Source organism: Rhinatrema bivittatum, chromosome 1, assembly GCF_901001135.1.
Source record: "Rhinatrema bivittatum chromosome 1, aRhiBiv1.1, whole genome shotgun sequence".
Taxonomy (NCBI): Eukaryota; Metazoa; Chordata; class Amphibia; order Gymnophiona; family Rhinatrematidae; genus Rhinatrema; species Rhinatrema bivittatum.
In genome coordinates this window covers 37,835,408-37,854,766 of record NC_042615.1, presented here as the reverse complement: position 1 = coordinate 37,854,766, position 19,359 = coordinate 37,835,408, and the positions used below count along the sequence as shown (strand labels likewise).

General features: G+C 44.4%; 1 protein-coding gene across 1 annotated transcript in view; it reads left to right on the top strand.

Moving 5' to 3' along the window:
* CLGN (calmegin) overlaps positions 1-19,359 on the top strand; it is a 629,426-nt gene that overhangs the window by 594,706 nt on the left and 15,361 nt on the right. Inside the window, 1 exon segment of the mRNA XM_029603388.1 lies at positions 17,863-18,004. Within this exon segment, the coding sequence (XP_029459248.1) occupies positions 17,863-18,004 (142 nt within the window).

The following is a 19,359-nucleotide window of genomic DNA, read 5'->3' as shown; positions in this document are numbered from 1 at the left end:
ACCCCCTCCTGTGAGTCATTCCTCACGACACTCCAAGCACTAGGCCTTAGACAAATTGTTGCCTCCCCCACCCATCAAGCTGGACACTCCCTGGACCTCATATTCATCAACCATTGCTTCCAACCTTCCCACCCCCCCACCTGCTCCCCTGTACCCTGGTCGGACCACTTCCTCATAGAAGCCTTACTTCCCCTTAACTTCCCCACTACCCCCGCCCCCATAAACAACACCACCATTACCTTTAGGAAACCCTGCTCAGGAGATGAACTAGCTCTCGCTATCTCCAATGCCTCTACCAACCTCGACTGCACCAGCCCAGAAACTGCCATCACATCCTGGTTCAGCATAACCCATGAAATTGCTGACAAACTATGCCCCATCTCCAGACGTAACCCACCCCAATCCACAAAAAACCATCAACCATGGTACACGACAGAATTAAGATCCCTAAAAATTGCCCTGAGGCAGCGAGAGAAAATCTGGCGTAAAGCCCCCTCACCCCAACTCGCCTCAAGCTACAAATCCGCCCTTCACCATTATAGAATAACCACCCTCAAAACTAAACGAGATTTCTATGCCTCCAAGATCCACCAGTACATCTACAACCTGAAAGCCCTCTTCAATTATGTTGCCAACCTCACCAAGTCCCCCCAGCCCGCTATCCCTGAAAATGAAGCCGCCGCCAAGAGCGAAGAAATCGCCCAATATTTCCTCACAAAAATCACCAACATCCGCCGCAGATTTCAACACCCATCTCCTTCAACCCCCCCTTCCCCCCCTCATCCCTCCCCCACTACACCCACCCTCCAAACCCTTGACCTGACTTCCTCTAAAGAAGTGGAGTCTATTCTCAGAAAACTCAAACCTGCATCTCACCCTTCAGACACCATCCCCACAAAATCCCTCCTCTCCATCCCTAATTCTATCTCCAAACCTATTGCAGACATCATAAATTCCTCCCTCTCTTCAGGCTCTGTCCCAGATGCCCTCAAACAAGCAATTGTTAAGCCCCTCCTAAAAAAACCGACATTAGACCCCAAAGACCCTGCCAACTTCCGCCCCATCTCTAACCTGCCCTTCCTCTCAAATTTTGGAAAAGATTGTGAACATCCAACTTACAGAATATCTTGAAAACAATAATATACTGCATCCAGCCCAATACGGCTTCCGTAAGTACCTCAATACCGAAACCCTCCTGCTCTCTCTCACAGACCACCTGCTCATAGGCATGGACCAAGGCAACTGTTATCTCCTTGCCCTCCTCGACATCTCAGCTGCCTTTCATACCATCAATCACACCCACCTCATCAACCGTTTAACAGAAATAGGCATCTCAGGCCTAGCCCTGCTATGGTTTAAATCCTATTTATCGAACAGAAAGTTCTCAGTCAAGATAGGAAACGCCAACTCCACACTCTATCCCCTGTCTCAAGGTGTCCCCCAAGGCTCCTCCCTCTCCTCTACCCTTTTCAATATATACCTCACACCGCTATGTCAGCTCCTTACAGACCTCGGCCTCAAATTCTACCTCTATGCAGACGACGTGCAAATCATCATACCCATTCACAACTCTCTTTCAGATGCCCTTGCATTCTGGAACACATGTCTTGCCAACATAAATTACTTCCTCACCAACATCCACCTCGCTCTAAACTCCTCCAAAACAGAGCTGCTCCTCATCTCTCCTCACCTCCCTCCTTAAACCCCTGATCTCCAACGACCCAGCATTCAACACCATAACGTCCCAACCTATCGTAAGAGACCTTGGGGTAATTCTTGATCAACAACTCAATCTAAAAAAACAGATCAACGCCATCCTCAAAGAAGGTTTCTTCAAACTCAGTATTCTGAAGAAACTCAGACCCCTCCTCCACTATCATGATTTCCGCACTGTCGTTCAAGCTACCCTTTCCTCAAAGCTTGACTATTGTAATGCCCTCCTCCTCGGTCTACCCTCCTCCACCATCAAACCCTTACAAATGTTCCAAAATGCCATTGCCAGGTTTATCACTAACTCACGGAAAGCCAATCACATCACCCCCATACTCAAAGAACTCCACTGGCTCCCCATCGCATCCCGTATTCTCTTTAAAATCCTTACCATAGTACACAAATCCATCCACTCGTACAACTCTAACTGGCTTGATGAACCCTTCTGTCCCATACGCTCTGAACGACCCATTCGATCTGTCAACAAAGGCACCCTCTCTATTCCCCCTTTAAAAAAAGCCCACCTCTCCACTACTAGGGACCGCGCACTATCCATTGCAGGACCCAAACAATGGAACGCCCTCCCCACCTTGCTCAGGCTTGAACCATGCTACTCCAAGTTCAGAAAAAAACTTAAGACGTGGCTCTTCCGACAAGCCTACCCAGACTAATCTTCCCCCCTCCCCCCCCCCCGACCAGCCCCCACCTAATTTATTCCCATTTGTATATAGACTCCTGTAAGTAACCTGCTTAAGCCTCCATGTATAGACCTGTAAATAGCCTGTTACACTTTTTAAATGCTTTAATTTCAACCCTCCTGCTCTATGTATATTCCTCCCTGTTTCCCCTCCCCGTTGATTGTAATTTCAGCCTACTAGTTACAATGTGAACCGGTATGATGTATGCATACTAATGCCGGTATATAAAAGTTTCAAATAAATAAATAAATCACAGGTTCCACTCCAACCGATGCCGATGCCGGATATGTCCTTTTTCGTGCCAATTTTAGCGAAATTGGACACACTCATCAGTGCCATCCCGGTACAACCACCAGAAGTACCGATGCCAACACCGAGGGAAGAAGGAAGTACCGATGCCTGAACCTACTCCAGGTCCATCGGGAATCTCACGTCCACGCCCATCGTTTTCTCCACTATTTCCATCGAAGCCACTGGAGAAACCATCGATGTCGTCTGTGCCATCTTTTCCCATTCCATCGACTCCTCTTCGTCCACGTTCACTGGCCACTTGGGAGGATCCCAACACTGATTCTTCCTCAGAGGAAGTTCTCTCAGAACCTTCTCCTCCAGAGGAAATAAGGAAATCCCCTCCAAAGGACGTTTCCTTTTCAAATTTTATCAAGGATATGGCTGACACCATCCCCTTTCAGCTGGAGTCTGAAGAAGACACCAGGCAAAAACTCTAGAGGTGTTACAATTCGTGGACCCACCTAAAGAAGTCCTGGCAATTTCAGTTCACAAAGTCCTAGTGGACTTGCAGCACAGGCTATGGGAGCATCCCTGCACCATACCACCAGTAAACAAAAGAACTGATGCTACGTATCTAGTCCAACATATCCCAGGCTTCCAAAAGACTCAACTACCCCATCAATCGGTAGTAGTTGAGTCAGCTTAAAAGAAATCAAAAAGAATAAAGCCTCATTCATCCAACCTCCTGGAAAAGACAACAGGTTTTTGGATACCATAGGCAGGAAAACGTTTCAAGGGTCCATCTTAGTTTCCAGAATTGCATCCTACCAGCTATATGACGCTATATCAGCGTAATTTGTGGAAACAAATTCAGGAACTTTCAGAAACTCTTCCCCGGCAATTTCAAGATTCCTTCAACACTATCATCCATAAGGGCCTGGAGGCTGGGAAACACAAAGTTCGTGCAGCTTACGATAGCTTCGAGACTTCATCAAGAATGTCTGCCACTGGTATCAGTGTCTGCAGATGGGCCTGGCTCAAGGCCTCCGACTTGAGGCCAGAAATACAGGAGAAACTTGCTGATCTCCCTTGTGCAGGGGACAATCTTTTTGGAGATAAAGTAAAGGAGGCAGTTTCCCAGCTGAAAGAACATTCAGAAACCTTGAGATAGCTTTCCTCTGCTCCTCAGGAGTCTCAATCATCTTCCTGAAGACTCCCAAGGAAAGACTCAAAGCGACCATATTATCGGCCACGGCGCTATTATTCACCTCCTGACCGTGGAAGGTCATCTAGGCCAGCTCAAAAACCGCAGACCAGACAACCAAGAGCAGCTAGAGCTCAACCCCCTCCGCAAACAGGGCCAACTTCGGGATTCTGAAATCTCACCGTGGAACAGAAGCCTGTCTACCAATCCGAACCCAAACTTGCCAGTAGGAGGTCGGATCACTTTCTTCCAGCACAACTGGTCTCACATCACCACAGACCAATGGGTACTCTCGACAACATCTCAAGGGTACCACCTGGACTTCCTTACTGTACCAAACGATACTCCACCCACCTCGTCTTGGACAGTAAACAATCAATCCACACTCTTACAAGAAGAATTATCCACCCTTCTGAGAGCCAGGGCCGTGGAACCAGTTCCCCGACCTCAGCAGGGCAGAGGATTCTACTCCCGTTATTTCCTTATTCCAAAGAAAACAGGAGGCCTACGTCCCATATTGGATCTCCGGAAACTCAACAAATACCTGAAAAAAGAAAAATTCAGGATGGTGTCATTGGGTACCATGCTACCTCTACTTCAAAAAGGAGATCTTCAAGATGCTTACGCTCATATTCCAATATTCCCTCCTCATCGCAAGTATCTACGATTCCTAGTAGGAAGTCAACATTTCCAGTACAGGGTGCTACCATTCGGTCTTGCCTCAGCACCTCGAGTGTTCACAAAATGCCTAGCAGTGGCAGCTGCCCACTTGCACAGAGAAGGAGTGCACATGTTTCCTTACCTGGACGATTGGCTCATCAGAAGCCAAACAAGACAAGGAGCTCTCAACTCTCTCAAGCTCACAATAACTCTACTCCATTCGTTGGGATTCCTCATCAACTACCAGAAATCCCACTTCATACCATCTCACCTGTTACAATTCATCAGAGCAGAATTAAACACCATAACATCAAAGGCTTTCCTTCCAGGAAACCGAGCACAGACACTTGCCTCGTTAGCAGGCTCTCTCCACGCACACACTCAAATAACAGCTCATCAATGCCTCACTCTTTTAGACCACTTGGCCTCCACAGTTCATGTCACTCCTATGGCCAGATTAGCCATGAGAGTCACTCAATGAACACTCAGAAACCAATGGATACAGGCCATTCAACCACTGTCCTATCCAGTTCAAGTAACTCAGCAACTACGATCCTCGCTCCTATGGTGGACAAACATGGACAACTTGCTCACAGGCCTACCTTTCCAACAACTGGTTACGCAATTGACACTAACTACAGATGCATCCACCTTCGGGTGGGGAGCACATATTGGTCATCTGCAGACTCAAGATACTTGGACAAAACTCGAAGATACATTTCAGATAAATTTCCTAGAGCTTCGAGCTATACGTTATGTGCTGCATGTGTTCAAGGACTGCCTTTCCCACAAGACTGTTCTGATACAAACAGACAACATAGTAGCCATGTGGTACATCAACAAACAGGGAGGTAGGGGCTTGTATCTCCTTTGTCAAGAACCAGCACAGATTTGGGACTGGGACCTAGCACACTCCATGTTTCTCCGGGCCACTTATCTGGCAGGCATTCACAACATAGTGGCGGATCGCCTCAGTCGTCAATTTCAACCTCACGAGTGGTCTCTGGATTCAGAAGTGGCGACCAAGATCTTCCAACGTTGGGGCCAACCAACAGTAGACCACTTTGCATCACAACTGAATTACAGAGTGGACAATTTTTGTTCCCTGTTCAAGCAGAGAAACCGCTTACCCAGGGACACCTTTTCTCACCACTGGAATTCAAGCCTTCTATACGCGTATCCCCCGATACCGATACTAACCAAAACTCTAGTGAAGCTACAACAGGACAAAGGGTCCATGATACTCATAGCCCCATATTAGCCTCGACAAGTGTGGTTTCCCATACTTCTAGACCTCTCGATCAGAGACCCAGTTCGCCTGGGCACAGCACCCACTCTCATAACTCAGGATCAGGGCAGGTTGCGTCATCCCAACCTTCAATCCCTATCCCTCACAGCATGGATGTTGAAAGCTTGATTCTACAACATCTCAATCTTTCAACTAATTTATTTAATTATTTATTTAAATGTTTTTATATACCGGTATTCGTCAAAACTTCATATCGGTTTACATGGAACAGAGCATGGAATGTACATAAAACAGGGGTGAAAGGAACTGGGAGGGGAACTTGAACGCATTAATAGGTAAACACTATATACAAGAGATTCATATATACAAGGGTCTAGTCATGTTATGTACAAATGAGAAGAGAAGTTTGAGGAAATACAAGGGTACCATGGAGTTCTGGTTATTTGCCTCCACACGAAAGAACTATCGTGCTAAATGGGGCACACAAAACAGTGTCGACCCTTTTCCTGCACTATATCATCTTTATTAGACTATCTATGGCAGCTCTCAGACTCTGGTCTCCAGACTTCATCTGTAAGAGTACATTTAAGTGCAATCTCAGCTTATCACAACACCGTCTGAGATGCACCAATATTAGTGCAACCCTTCGTTAGTAGATTTATGAGAGGTTTAATTCAACTTAAACCTCCACACTGACCACCGGTCACAGAATGGGACCTAAATGTAGTTTTAACGAGGCTCATGCATTCTCCTTTTGAACCCATGGATTCCTGTGATGTTAAATTTCTCACTTGGAAGACTATTTTCTTAATAGCCATCACATCTGCTAGAAGGGTTAGTGAGTTACAAGCACTTGTCACATACTCACCCTTCACAAAATTCCTACATGATCGAGTGAGACTCCATACATACCCAAAATTTCTTCCCAAGGTAGTTATGGAATTCCACTTGAATCAATCCATCATCTTGCCTACTTTCTTCCCAAAACCACACTCTCATCAAGGATCGAGGGCTTTACACATCTTGGACTGTAACATGCGCTTGCGTACTACTTAGATCGCACTATAGCCCATAGGAAATCCACCCAGCTCTTTGCTTCTTTTGATCAAAACAAACCTGGAAAAGCGGTGGGCAAGCAAACTCTATCTAATTGGCTTGCAGATTGTATACAATTTGTTATGAAAAAGCAGGCCTTCCCCTCCAGGGGCGAGTAAAGGCTCACTCAATAAGAGCAATGTCAACCTCAGTAGCACACTATCGTTCAGTGCCAATAGCTGACATATGTAAAGCCGCAGCATGGAGTTCTCTTCACACCTTTGTGGCTCATTATTGTCTCAACAAGGAAGGACGACAAGATTCAGCCTATGGCAATCTGTCTTAAAGAACTTGTTTCCAGTATGAAGTATAATCCCAACTCCTTCCACATCCAACCTTTCGTGATTTCAGGCTGCCTCATTTTTCCCAACAGAACACTAGTTGTGCCTGTTGCACAAGTTGTACGCTGTTGGTCCAATACAAAGATGACTCAGCCTGTAGCTTGCTAATCACCCATATTTGAGGACTAGCATCCTGCTTGTCCTGGGATAAAGCAAAATTGCTTACCTTGTAATAGGTTTTCTCACAGGACAAGCAGGATGGTAGTCCTCACATATGGGTGACATCACAGGATGGAGCCCAATCACAGAAAACTTCTGTCAAAGTTTCCAGAACTTTGACTTGCCCCTAATGGGCATGCCCAACATGGCACTAACCCTGCAGCCAGCAGGGGTCCCCCTTCAGTTTTCTTTTTTCCGTGCAGCAGTAGCCTTGCGGTAAAGGAGCTCTGAAGAGATTCCTGACAGGAATTTTCCTCACAGAATTACTAAAAGTTGTTGCCCCACAGGGGTCCCTCTTCTAAACTTTTATAACTCTGCGGTACTCTGGTAAGTTTTCACCCGTGCTCTGTCGATTACCATCGAATTTGGCCTTCGCGGCCTACTGGCCGTCGACCGTACCGCGGCTAAATTTTTTTCCATGGCGTCGGGGTTTCATCGGTGCCCGGACTGTACCCGCACCATGTCTATCACAGACCCCCATAAAGTCTGTGTAATGTGTTTAGGATGTGAGCACGATGTCTTGACCTGCACCAAATGTGCCCTAATGACACCGAAGGGTCGCAAGGCCAGAATGGAGAAGATGGAACTTCTCTTTCGGCATCGACGACTACTCGGCCATCGACACCCTCTACTCCTCCTCAGGATCGAGGAGATCGCAGGGAAAAACATCGCCATCAACATTGTAAGACTCGGACCATCAAGGGAGCAAAATCATCGACCTCGCCATCGTCCGAGCCGCTGTCGAAAAAACCCTGTCCAGGAAAGGCACCGACCATTCCTGCGACAGGGTCTCCAAGGCAACCCTCACCCGATCGGGGATCGGGAGCCGCGCCTCTGCCTGTAACTGTGGTCCCTCCGGCTATGCCTCTGCCTCCTTCTTCTATTGCGGAGCCGGGGCTGCTTGCTCCAGGTCTCTGAGAAGAACTGGACCGGATGGTCCAGGAGGCCATCGACAAGGTGATGCAACGTCTTCAGGTTCCTCCGGCACCGACTGTGGAACCGATCATCGACCCGATTCCAGCAGTGCTGGCACCGCTGCTATCCAGGATGGAAGGTCCTCATGGCCGCTTTTCCATCGATGGATCCCGGGGCTCCGATGCCCTCCCCATTGTCAGCATCATCGGGAGGAGAAACACCATTCCGCATTCCTCCATCCGGAATTTTGCCTCAGCCATCGATGCCTATACCTCCCTCGCCACCGATCCAACCATCGGTGCCTATACGTCCATCGGCACCCCTGAGTCATCCATCGATGCCCTCGATGTCTGTACCGATGCCGTCGGTGCCTCCGATAATTCCTCCTATTCCTTCTGAGCCCAGACCTGGACCTTCAGGTATCCAACCACCCTGTCCCCCTCTACTTCCTAGAGGAAAGGGTGTTGACCCTGCAGCTTGTCCTGTGAGAAAGCAAATGTTGCTTACCTGTAACAGGTGTTCTCACAGGACAGCAGGATGTTAGTCCTCACGAAACCCACCCGCCACCCCGCGGTGTTGGGTTCGTAATGCTTTATTGTTTTCTTTTTTCGGCACTGCCTGTAGCTATAAAATAAGACTGAAGGGGGACCCCTGCTGGCTGCAGGGTCCTGACATAGGATACCCTTTCAGTTTTTCGCTATCTCCATCTGCTGGACAGGAGACTCAACCCACTGTTTGGAATGACTTATGAGGAGAGATTGCAGAACCTAAATATGTACACCCCAGAGGAGAGAAGGAGCAGGGGTGAGATGATACAGACTTTCAGATACTTGAAAGGTTTTAATGATCCATGGTCAACAACAAACCTTTTCCGCTGGAAAAAAATCTGTAGAACAAGGGGAAATGATTTGAAGCTCCAGGAAGGAAGACTCAGAACCAATGTCAGGAAGTATTTCTTCACGGAGAGGGTGGTGGATGCCTGGAATGCCCTTCCAAAGGAAGTGGTGAAGACTGAAATCCTTCACAGTTTTAAAGGAGCGTGGGATAAACACTGTGGATCCATAAAGGCTAGAGGATGGGAATGAAGAGAAGAGCCATGGGGGTAGGGTGGCGTACTGGAATGGAGGCTACTACCTGATGATTACTACCCTTACTCAATAAGCCTTCGCAACTCCAACATTGCTGTCTGCTTCAACGGCAAGGGGAAATGTGGAAAAAGGGATTTGCATTCAGATAACAACCAACAAGGACTGAACTTCACAAAGAAGTTCACAAAGTTCACAAAGAAGAAGAACAAAGAAGCATGGGGGTAATTTGCTTATTACGGCGGTTACTACCCTAAACCAATTAAGCCTGATATCACTTTGAATGCATACACAGAGTCGCTCTCTGCTTCTATGGCAGGGGGAAAAGTGGAAAACAGGATTTGCATTCAACCACCAACAAGGACTGAACGTCACAATCTGGGTAAACAAATTAGTGTGGGGATAGCTTGCTTATTATGGCGGTAACTACCCTAAACCAATTAAGCCTGATACATCACTTTGAATACTTATACAGCACTGCTCTTTGCTTCAACGGTAGGGGGAAATGTGGAAAACAGGTTTTACATTCAGACAACATCCAACAAGGCCTTGATCTGTGCAGTCTGGGTAACCAAGCATCGGGGTAACTTGCTTGATGCGGCTGTTACTACCCTTATCCATTAAGCTTATGCTCTCCTTTGATACAACTCCAACATTACTGTCTGCATCAATGACAGGGGATGGCAGGAAATTTCAATCAAATAGTTACCAACAAGGGCCCTGAACTTGGTGGTTGATGAAACAGATAAGTGTGGGAGCTTGCTGGGCAGACTGGATGGGCCGATTGGTCTTTTTCTGCCGTCTATGGAATGATCCGTGGTATTACAGGAACGAAAATTAGCAGGTAATAACCAATTTTCCTGTCAAATATCCCAACCTTAAATAGATACCATTCTACTAAATTCAACTACACTGATTGCTTTAATATAAGAAAATGCCATACTGGGTCAGACCAAGGGTCCATCAAGCCCAGCAACCTGTTTCCAACAGTGGCCAATCCAGGCCATAAGAACCTGGCAAGTACCCAAAAACTAAGTCTATTCCATGTAACCATTGCTAATGGCAGTGGCTATTCTCTAAGTGAACTTAATAGCAGGTAATGGACTTCTCCTCCAAGAACTTATCCAATCCTTTTTTAAACACAGCTATACTAACTGCACTAACCACATTCTCTGGCAACAAATTCCAGAGTTTAATTGTGCGTTGAGTAAAAAAGAACTTTCTCCGATTAGTTTTAAATGTGCCCCATACTAACTTCATGGAGTGCCCCCTAGTCTTTCTACTACCCGAAAGAGTAAATAACCAATTCACATCTACCCGTTCTAGACCTCTCATGATTTTAAACACCTCTATCATATCCCCCCTCAGTCGTCTCTTCTCCAAGCTGAAAGTCCTAACCTCTTTAGTCTTTCCTCATAGGGGGAGTTGTTCCATTCCCCTTATCATTTTGGTAGCCCTTCTCTGTACCTTCTCCATCGCAATTATATCTTTTTTGAGATGCGGCGACCAGAATTGTACACAGTATTCAAGGTGCGGTCTCACCATGGAGCGATACAGAGGCATTATGACATTTTCCGTTTTATTCATCATTCCTTTTCTAATAATTCCCAACATTCTGTTTGCTTTTTGACTGCCGCAGCACACTGCACCGACGATTTCAATGTGTTATCCACTATGACACTAGATCTTTCTTGGGTGGTAGCACCTAATATGGAACCCAACATTGTATAATTATAGCATGGGTTATTTTTCCCTATATTGCATCACCTTGCACTTATCCACATTAAATTTCATCTGCATTTGGATGGCCCAATATTCCAGTCTCACAAGGTCTCCTGCAATTTATCACAATCTGCTTGTGATTTAACTACTCTGAACAATTTTGTGTCATCTGCAATTTGATTATCTCACTCGTCGTATTTCTTCCAGATCATTTATAAATATATTGAACAGTAAGGGTCCCAATACAGATCCCTGAGGCACTCCACTGTCCTACTCCCTTCCACTGAGAAAATTGCCCATTTAATCCTACTCTCTGTTTCCTGTCTTTTAGCCAGTTTGCAATCCACGAAAGGACATCGCCACCTATCCCATGACTTTTTTACTTTTCCTAGAAGCCTCTCATGAGGAACTTTGTCAAACGCCTTCTGAAAATCCAAGTATACTATATCTACCGTTTATTAACTACTTCAAAAAAAGTGAAGCAGATTTGTGAGGCAAGACTTGCCCTGGGTAAAGCCATGCTGACTTTGTTCCATTAAACCATGTTCTTTTCTATAATGTTCTGTGATTTTGATGTTTAGAACACTTTCCACTATTTTTCCTGGCACTGAAGTCAGGCTAACTGGTCTGTAGTTTCCCGGATCGCCCCTGGAGCCCTTTTAATATTGGGGTTACATTTGCTATCCTCCAGTCTTCAGGTACAATGGATGATTTTATGATAAGTTACAAATTTTTACTAATAGGTCTGAAATTTCATTTTTTAGTTCCTTCAGAACTCTGGGGGTGTATACCATCCGGTCCAGGTGATTTACTACTCTTCAGTTTGTCAATCAGGCCTACCACATCTTCTAGGTTCACCGTGATTTGGATTCAGTCCATCTGAATCATTACCCATGAAAACCTTCTCCATTACGGGTACCCTCCCCACATCCTCTTCAGTAAACACCGAAGCAAAGAAATCATTTAATCTTTCCGCGATGGCCTTATCTTCTCTAAGTGCCCCTTTAAACCCCTCGATCATCTAACGGTCCAAACTGACTCCCTCACAGGCTTTCTGCTTCGGATATATTTAAAAAAGTTTTACTGTGAGTTTTTGCCTCTACAGCCAACTTCTTTTCAAATTCTCTCTTAGCCTGTCCTTATCAATGTCTTACATTTAACTTGCCAATGTTTATGCTTTATCCTATTTTCTTCTGTTGGATCCTTCTTCCAATTTTTGAATGAAGATCTTTTGGCTAAAATAGCTTCATTCACCTCCCCTTTTAACCATGCCGGTAATCGTTTTGCCTTCTTTCCACCTTTCTTAATGTGTGGCATACATCTGGACTGTGCTTCTAGAATGGTATTTTTTAACAATGACCACGCCTCTTGGACATTTTTTACTTTTGTAGCTGCTCCTTTCAGTTTTTTTTCTAACAATTTTTCTCATTTTATCAAAGTTCCCTTTTGAAAGTTTAGCACGAGAGCCTTGGATTTGCACACTGTTCCTTTTCCAGTCATTTAAATTCAAATTTGATCATATTATGATCACTATTGCCAAGCGGCCCCACCACCGTTACCTCTCTCACCAAGTCCTGTGCTCCACTGAGAATTAGATCTAAAATTGCTCCCTCTCTCGTCGGTTCCTGAACCAATTGCTCCATAAAGCTATCATTTATTCCATCCAGGAACGTTATCTCTCTAGCGTGACCCGATGATACATTTACCCAGTCTATATTGGGATAATTGAAGTCTCCCATTATTACTGCACTACCAATTTGGTTAGCTTCCCTAAATTTCTCTTAGCATTTCACTGTCCATCTTCACCAATCTTGACCAGGTGGACCGGTAGTATACCCCTATCACTGTAGTCTTCCCTGACACACAAGGGATTTCTACCCATAAAGATTCAATTTTGTATTTAGTCTCATGCAGGATGTTTATCCTATTGGACTCTATGCCATCCCGGACATAAAGCGCCACACCTCCTCCCGAGTCCTCCTCTCTGTCATTGCGATATAAATTTGTACCCCGGGTATAGCACTGTCCCATTGGTTATCCTCTTTCCACCATGTCTCTGAGATGCCAATTAAGTCTGTCATCATTTACTGCTATATATTCTAATTCTCCCATCTTACTTCTTAGACTTCTGGCATTAGCATACAAACATTTCAAAGTTTGTTTTTTGTTTGTATTTTTATTCTGCTTTTTAATTGATAGGGATAAGTTAGAATTTTTTAGCTCAGGTGAGTTTTTAGTTACAGGCACTTGGACTACTTTTCTAATTATTGGAACCTCACTGTCGGGATGGCCCTAATTCTAATGCATCATTAGTATCCTTTAAAGATACCTCTCTCCGAACCATGCGCTGCTGAGCGGACTATCGGCTTTCCCCCTTTGTTCTAGTTTAAAAGCTGCTCTATCTCCTTTTTAAAGGTTAGCGCCAGCAGTCTGGTTCCACCCTGGTTAATGTGGAGCCCATCCCTTCGGAAGAGACTCCCCCTTCCCCAAAAGGTTCCCCAGTTCCTAACAAAACTGAATCCCTCTTCCTTGCACCATCGTCTCATCCACGCATTGAGACTCCGGAGCTCTGCCTGCCTCTGGTGACCTGCACGTGGAACAGGGAGCATTTCAGAGAATGCTACCCTGGAGGTTCTGGATTTAATCTTTCTACCTAAGAGCCTACATTTGGCTTCCAGAACCTCCCTCCCACATTTTCCTATGTCGTTGGTGCCCACATGTACCACGACAGCCGGCTCCTCCCCAGCACTGTCTAAAATCCTATCTAGGTGACGTGTGAGGTCCGCCACCTTCGCACCAGGTAGGCATTGTTACCCAGGCGATCCTCACGCCCACCCAGCCACCCAGCTATCTACATTCCTATAATCGAATCACCAACTATGACGGCCGACCTACCCCTTCCCTCCTGGGGCAGTAGGCCTTGGGGGAGATATCCTCAGTGCGAAGGACAATGCATCACCTAGAGAGCAGGTCCTTGCTACAGGATCCTTTCCTGCTATACCTGGTTGGTGCTCTCCCAGTATGAGACCCACCTTCCTCCAAGGCAGCAACCAGGGCTGCCAGTCTGAAGTTGGGACTTGACTACTATGTCCCTGAAGGTCTCTTCTATATACCTCTCTGTCTGCCTCAGCTTCTCCAGGTCTGCCACTCTAGCCTCCAGAGATCGGACTCGTTCTCTGAGAGCCAGGAGCTCTTTGCATCGCATGCACATGTACAACTTCTCACCGGTGGGTTAAAAAAATCATACATGTGACACTCGATGCAAAAGACTGGGAAGCCCCCCTCTTGCTGCTGGACTGCTGCCTTCATCTCAATTTTGATCAGTTCCTAGTTAAGTTTTAGGTTGCTATGGGAGTAGGAATGTGTCTAACTTCCTTTAAATGTATTAATGAATTCACTATGTGTCTGGTAGTGGCCTACCGGGGTCTGATCGAATTCTCAATAAAGTTTTTGTTGATGGGTTTTGGGGGTTTTTTTTTGTGAAAGTGGCACCTGCCTATAAATTAAGGGATGAGCTAGGGGTTGGGAAATACAAACAGTCTAACTTCAGTTAGTCAGCCTGAGTGACTCACTGCTCCCTTGATTAACAAATGTTGGTCCCTTATTCAAACCCAATCACACTACCTCAACACCTTTCCAAGGTGAGTAACTGAGCTGAACTATTCAACTTTTTTACCTTGGTATATACTGCTCCTAGCTTATTTCTAGCTTCTGGCTACTTTTTTGTGGGGGGGGGGGGGGGGTTTTGTGGGGTTTTTTTTTCAATACAATGCACTCAGTTAGTATTAAAAACAAACAGTCAGCTCTTTAAAAGTCTGCAGAACACTCAGTTCTGCAGACTTTTAAAAATAAACACACTATCTACTGCTACCTTATTGACTGACTAAAAATACAAACAGTCTAACTTGTTTATTCACTGCCTACCTACTGCTACCTTATTGACTGACTATTTAAAAATACAAACAGTCTAACTTGTTTATTCACTGCCTTTCTGACTATTAAAGGCACAAGCACACAAACACACTAAATAATATTCCCAAATAGTTAACTTTGCCCCAATACTTTTAAAAAAGTCAATGTCCCAAGCAAAAACTTACTGATTCCTTTCAGCCACCAGCAAGGTGATCCTCTCCTCTCAGTGTTTCCACATCCTCTGCAATGAATTCCAGAGCTTAATTGTGTGTTGAGTGAAAAATAATTTTCTCAAATTTGTTTTAAACTGTCTTTTTTCCAAGCTGAACAGCCCTAACCTCTTTAGTCTTTCCTCATGGAGGAGTCCCCTTTATCATTTTGGTTGCCTTTCTCTGTACCTTCTCCAATGCAACTATATATTTTGTGAGATGCGGCGACCAAAATTGCACACCATACTAAAGGTGCATTCTCACCATAGAGTGATACAAAAGCATTATGACATTCTCCATTTTATTCACCTTTCCCTTCCTAATAATTACTAACATTCTGTTTGCTTTTTTGACCACTGCCACATATTGAGCTGACAACTTCAATGTGTTATCCACTAAGATGCCTAGATTTATTTCCTGGGTAGTAACTCCTAATATGAAATCCAACGTCATGTAACTACAACTTGGGTTATTTTTCCCTATATATATAAATTTGCACTTGTCCACATTCAATTTCATCTGCCATTTGGATGTCCAATATTCCAATCTCACAAGCACCTCCTGCAATTTATCACAGTCTACTTGTGATTTAACTACTCTGAATAATTTTGTGTCATCTGCAGATTTGATCACCTCATTCATCGTACCTCTTTCCAGATCATTTATAAATATATTGAAAAGCACCGATCCAAGTACAGAATCCTTAGGCACTCCACTATTTACATTATTCCAATGAGAAAAGTGACCATTTAATCCTAATCACTGTTTCCTGTCTTTTAACCAGTTTGCAGTCCACAAAAGGGCATTGCCTCTTATCCAATGAGTTTTAAATTTTCTTTACAACCTCTCATGAAGAACTTTGTCAAATGCCTTCTAAAAATCCAGATAACACTACATCTACCAACTCACCTTTATGCACATGTTTATTAACCCGTCAAAAAAAACCTAGCAGATTTGTAAGGCAAGATCTCTCTTGGGTAAATCCATGCTGGCTGTGTCCCATTAAACCATGTCTATCAATATGTTCTGTGATTTTATTCTTTAGAATACTTTCATCAACGATTTTTCCCGGTACTAAGATCAGGTTACCAGTCTATAGTTTCCTGGATCACCCCTGGAGCTCTTTTAAAAATCGGGGTTACATAGGCTACCCTCCAGTCTTTCAGATATGATAGACAATTTTAACGATAGGTTACAAATTACTAGTAATATATCTGAAATTTCATTTTTTAGTTCTATGAGAACCCTGAGGTATATACCATCTAGTCCAGGCAATTTGCTACTCTTCAGCGTGTCAGTCTGGCCTACTACATCTTCCAGGTTCACTGTGATTTGGTTCAGTTCATCTGAATCATCACCCATCTCCGCAATGAGTATCTCCTCAAAAGTAAACACCAAAACAAAGAATTCATTTAGTCTTTCTTCAATGGCCTTTTTCTTCCCTAAATGCCCTTTAACCCCTCGATCATTTAATGGTCCATTAACCCTCTCACAGGCTTCCTGCTTCAGATATATTTTTTAAAGTTTTTATTACGAGTTTTTGTCTCTACCGCCAACTTTTTTTCAAATTCTTTCTTAGCCTGTCTTATCAGTGTTTTACATTTAGCTTGCCAATGCTTAAGCTTTTTTCTATTTTCATCAGATGGATCCATCTTCCAATTTTTGAAAGAAGTTCTTTTGGCTAAAATAGCCTCTTTCACCGCACCTTTTAACCATGCTGGCAATCGTTTGATGATCTTTCCCCCTTTTTTTAGGTGTGGAATACATCTGGACTGTGTTTCTAAGATGGTATATTTTTTTAAATTTATATTTAAACCAAAGATGGTATTTTTAAACAGAGTCCATGCCTGTTGTATACTTTTAATCTTTGCAGCTGCACCTTTCAGTTTGAGAGCTTCACAAGTAATCACAGTTCACAAAGATTGGGTCCCTCAACACAGTCTATGATTTGCCGAAATGCTTTGTCAGGAGGGACATTAGAAGGTATTATAAACTTAATTCTAAAAACATAAAGAAATATCTATCAGGACACAACATATGGCAACTACAGCAAAATTCAGTAAGATATGCTTCTCATATACATATGCAAGGAAAGGGTTACATCAATATAATCAAGCTCTTACAAAAGTCATTAAAATCCAGAGTCTCCAATAACTAGAACGCATCAGTCTTGTGTGGGCTCAAGAGTCAGCAACCATGCACAGGAACTCTCACACATACACAGAAAGACCTTATCTGAGCTGGGTCCTTGTCTACATCTAAGGTTGACTAGTTATGGCTGATTTATCCTGCTGTCTATGGAGAATCCTGTTTACAGGTAAGCAAACTCACTTTCTCCAATTTATTTTTCTAGATATTGCCACTTACACAGAGAAGTGTAAAAAGTGTTTTATGTGATATATGCCTCTTTCCTGGTTCAGATATTATGCCTCTTATTTCTTTATTTCACTGTGCAATGCCATAGCTTTCTTTTTATGCTTAATAAAATGTCTAACATCAGTCACTATTTTGTTAGCTGTATTAAGTAACATTAATGGTATTATAAAGGCAGTGTTTTTATATCATCCTATATCTAAGACCTGTTTCTATGTGATATGAATGCAGAGCTTCTACTATTTTAATGCAGACAATGTTTCTGTACAGAAACTAACAATTGATGTTGACTACCATAGAAAACAGATGAAGATATTAAGAGAAAGCAAGCTGACTCACCTCAGTGCAGTACAAAAGGAGAACTGGAAGAACAAAAGGAGTTGGAGAAAGATGCAAACTTAGAAGAAGAAAAGGAAGAGGAAAAAGAAACTTCAGAAAAAGGTAAAAAAAATATTTAAATGTTAGGATATTTGTTAACATAGCTTGGAAGGAAAGCTAAAGTCAAATATTTTTTTATTTATTCACTTTTTTTATACCAGTATTCAAAACATATATCGGTAATATGTTCAATCTACTTGGATTATTTAGTTTAATTACTTTAATTGCTTTCCAAAGCCAAGCTCAATCAGGTCTATCCAGTACCGAGCGGTAGAAAGAGCTGCGTTAGTGCCTGCGGCACCCGCGGTTGCAGCACGCACAGTGCAGCTCACCTACCGCTCGATCCTGAACACTAATTTTATTTAAATGTAAACCGCGTCCGTGAAGCCTTAGGCCTGCGCAACCCATTTTACTGGATAGAGCGCCTATACAGTATCCTGGGTGCGCGGGCCTAATGCTTCACGCCACGCTGGTATCTGTCATTTCATTGGATTTGCATCCAATGCAAGAAGACCGGTATATAAAAAACCTAAAAAACCTAAAAAACCTAAATAAATTTCAAATGTCATTTGAAATGACAGATACCAGGAAGTCGGGTCCGATCGGATGCAAAAGTAAGTTGCTTCGCCGCTGTCATCTCTCTCCCCTCCTCCTGGAGCAGGGCGCGAAAAGCAGCCTTGCTCCGGGAGGAAGGGAGAGAGATGACAGTGGCGAAGCAACTTACTTTTGCATCCGATCGGACCCGACAGCGGCGAAGCCAAAAAAAAAGCGAAAAAACCAAAAGGTAACCCTGACCTGACCCGACCCGGACCCGACCCGACTTACTTTTGCAGCCGTCCGGCCATCTGTAGAAGATATCGTTGCTCCCCTACCTCCCCGGGAAGATGGCTGCCAGCACGGGGGAAAGCGGCCCCTGTGCATTCACTTGGCTGCTCAAGATGTGACGTCACGTCTTGAGCAGCCAAGTGAATGCACAGGGGCCGCTTTCCCCCGTGCTGGCAGCCATCTTCCCGGGGAGGTAGGGGAGCAACGATATCTTCTACAGATGGCCGGACGGCTGCAAAAGTAAGTCGGGTCGGGTCACCTTTTGGTTTTTTCGCTTTTTTCTTGGCTTCGCCGCTGTCGGGTCCGATCGGATGGAAAAGTAAGTTGCTTCGCCGCTGTCATCTCTCTCCCCTCCTCCCGGAGCAGGGCGCGAAAAGCAGCCTTGCTCCGGGAGGAGGGAAGAAGAGACACTGACAGCGGCGAAGCAACAAAAAAAAAAATAGCGAAAAAACCAAAAGCAAAAAGTAAGTCGCTTCGCCGCTTAGTGTCTCTTCTTCCCTCCTCCCGGAGCAAGGCTGCTTTTCGCGCCCTGCTCCGGGAGGAGGGAAGAGTTAAGCGGCGAAGCGACTTTCTTTTTGCTTTTGGTTTTTTCG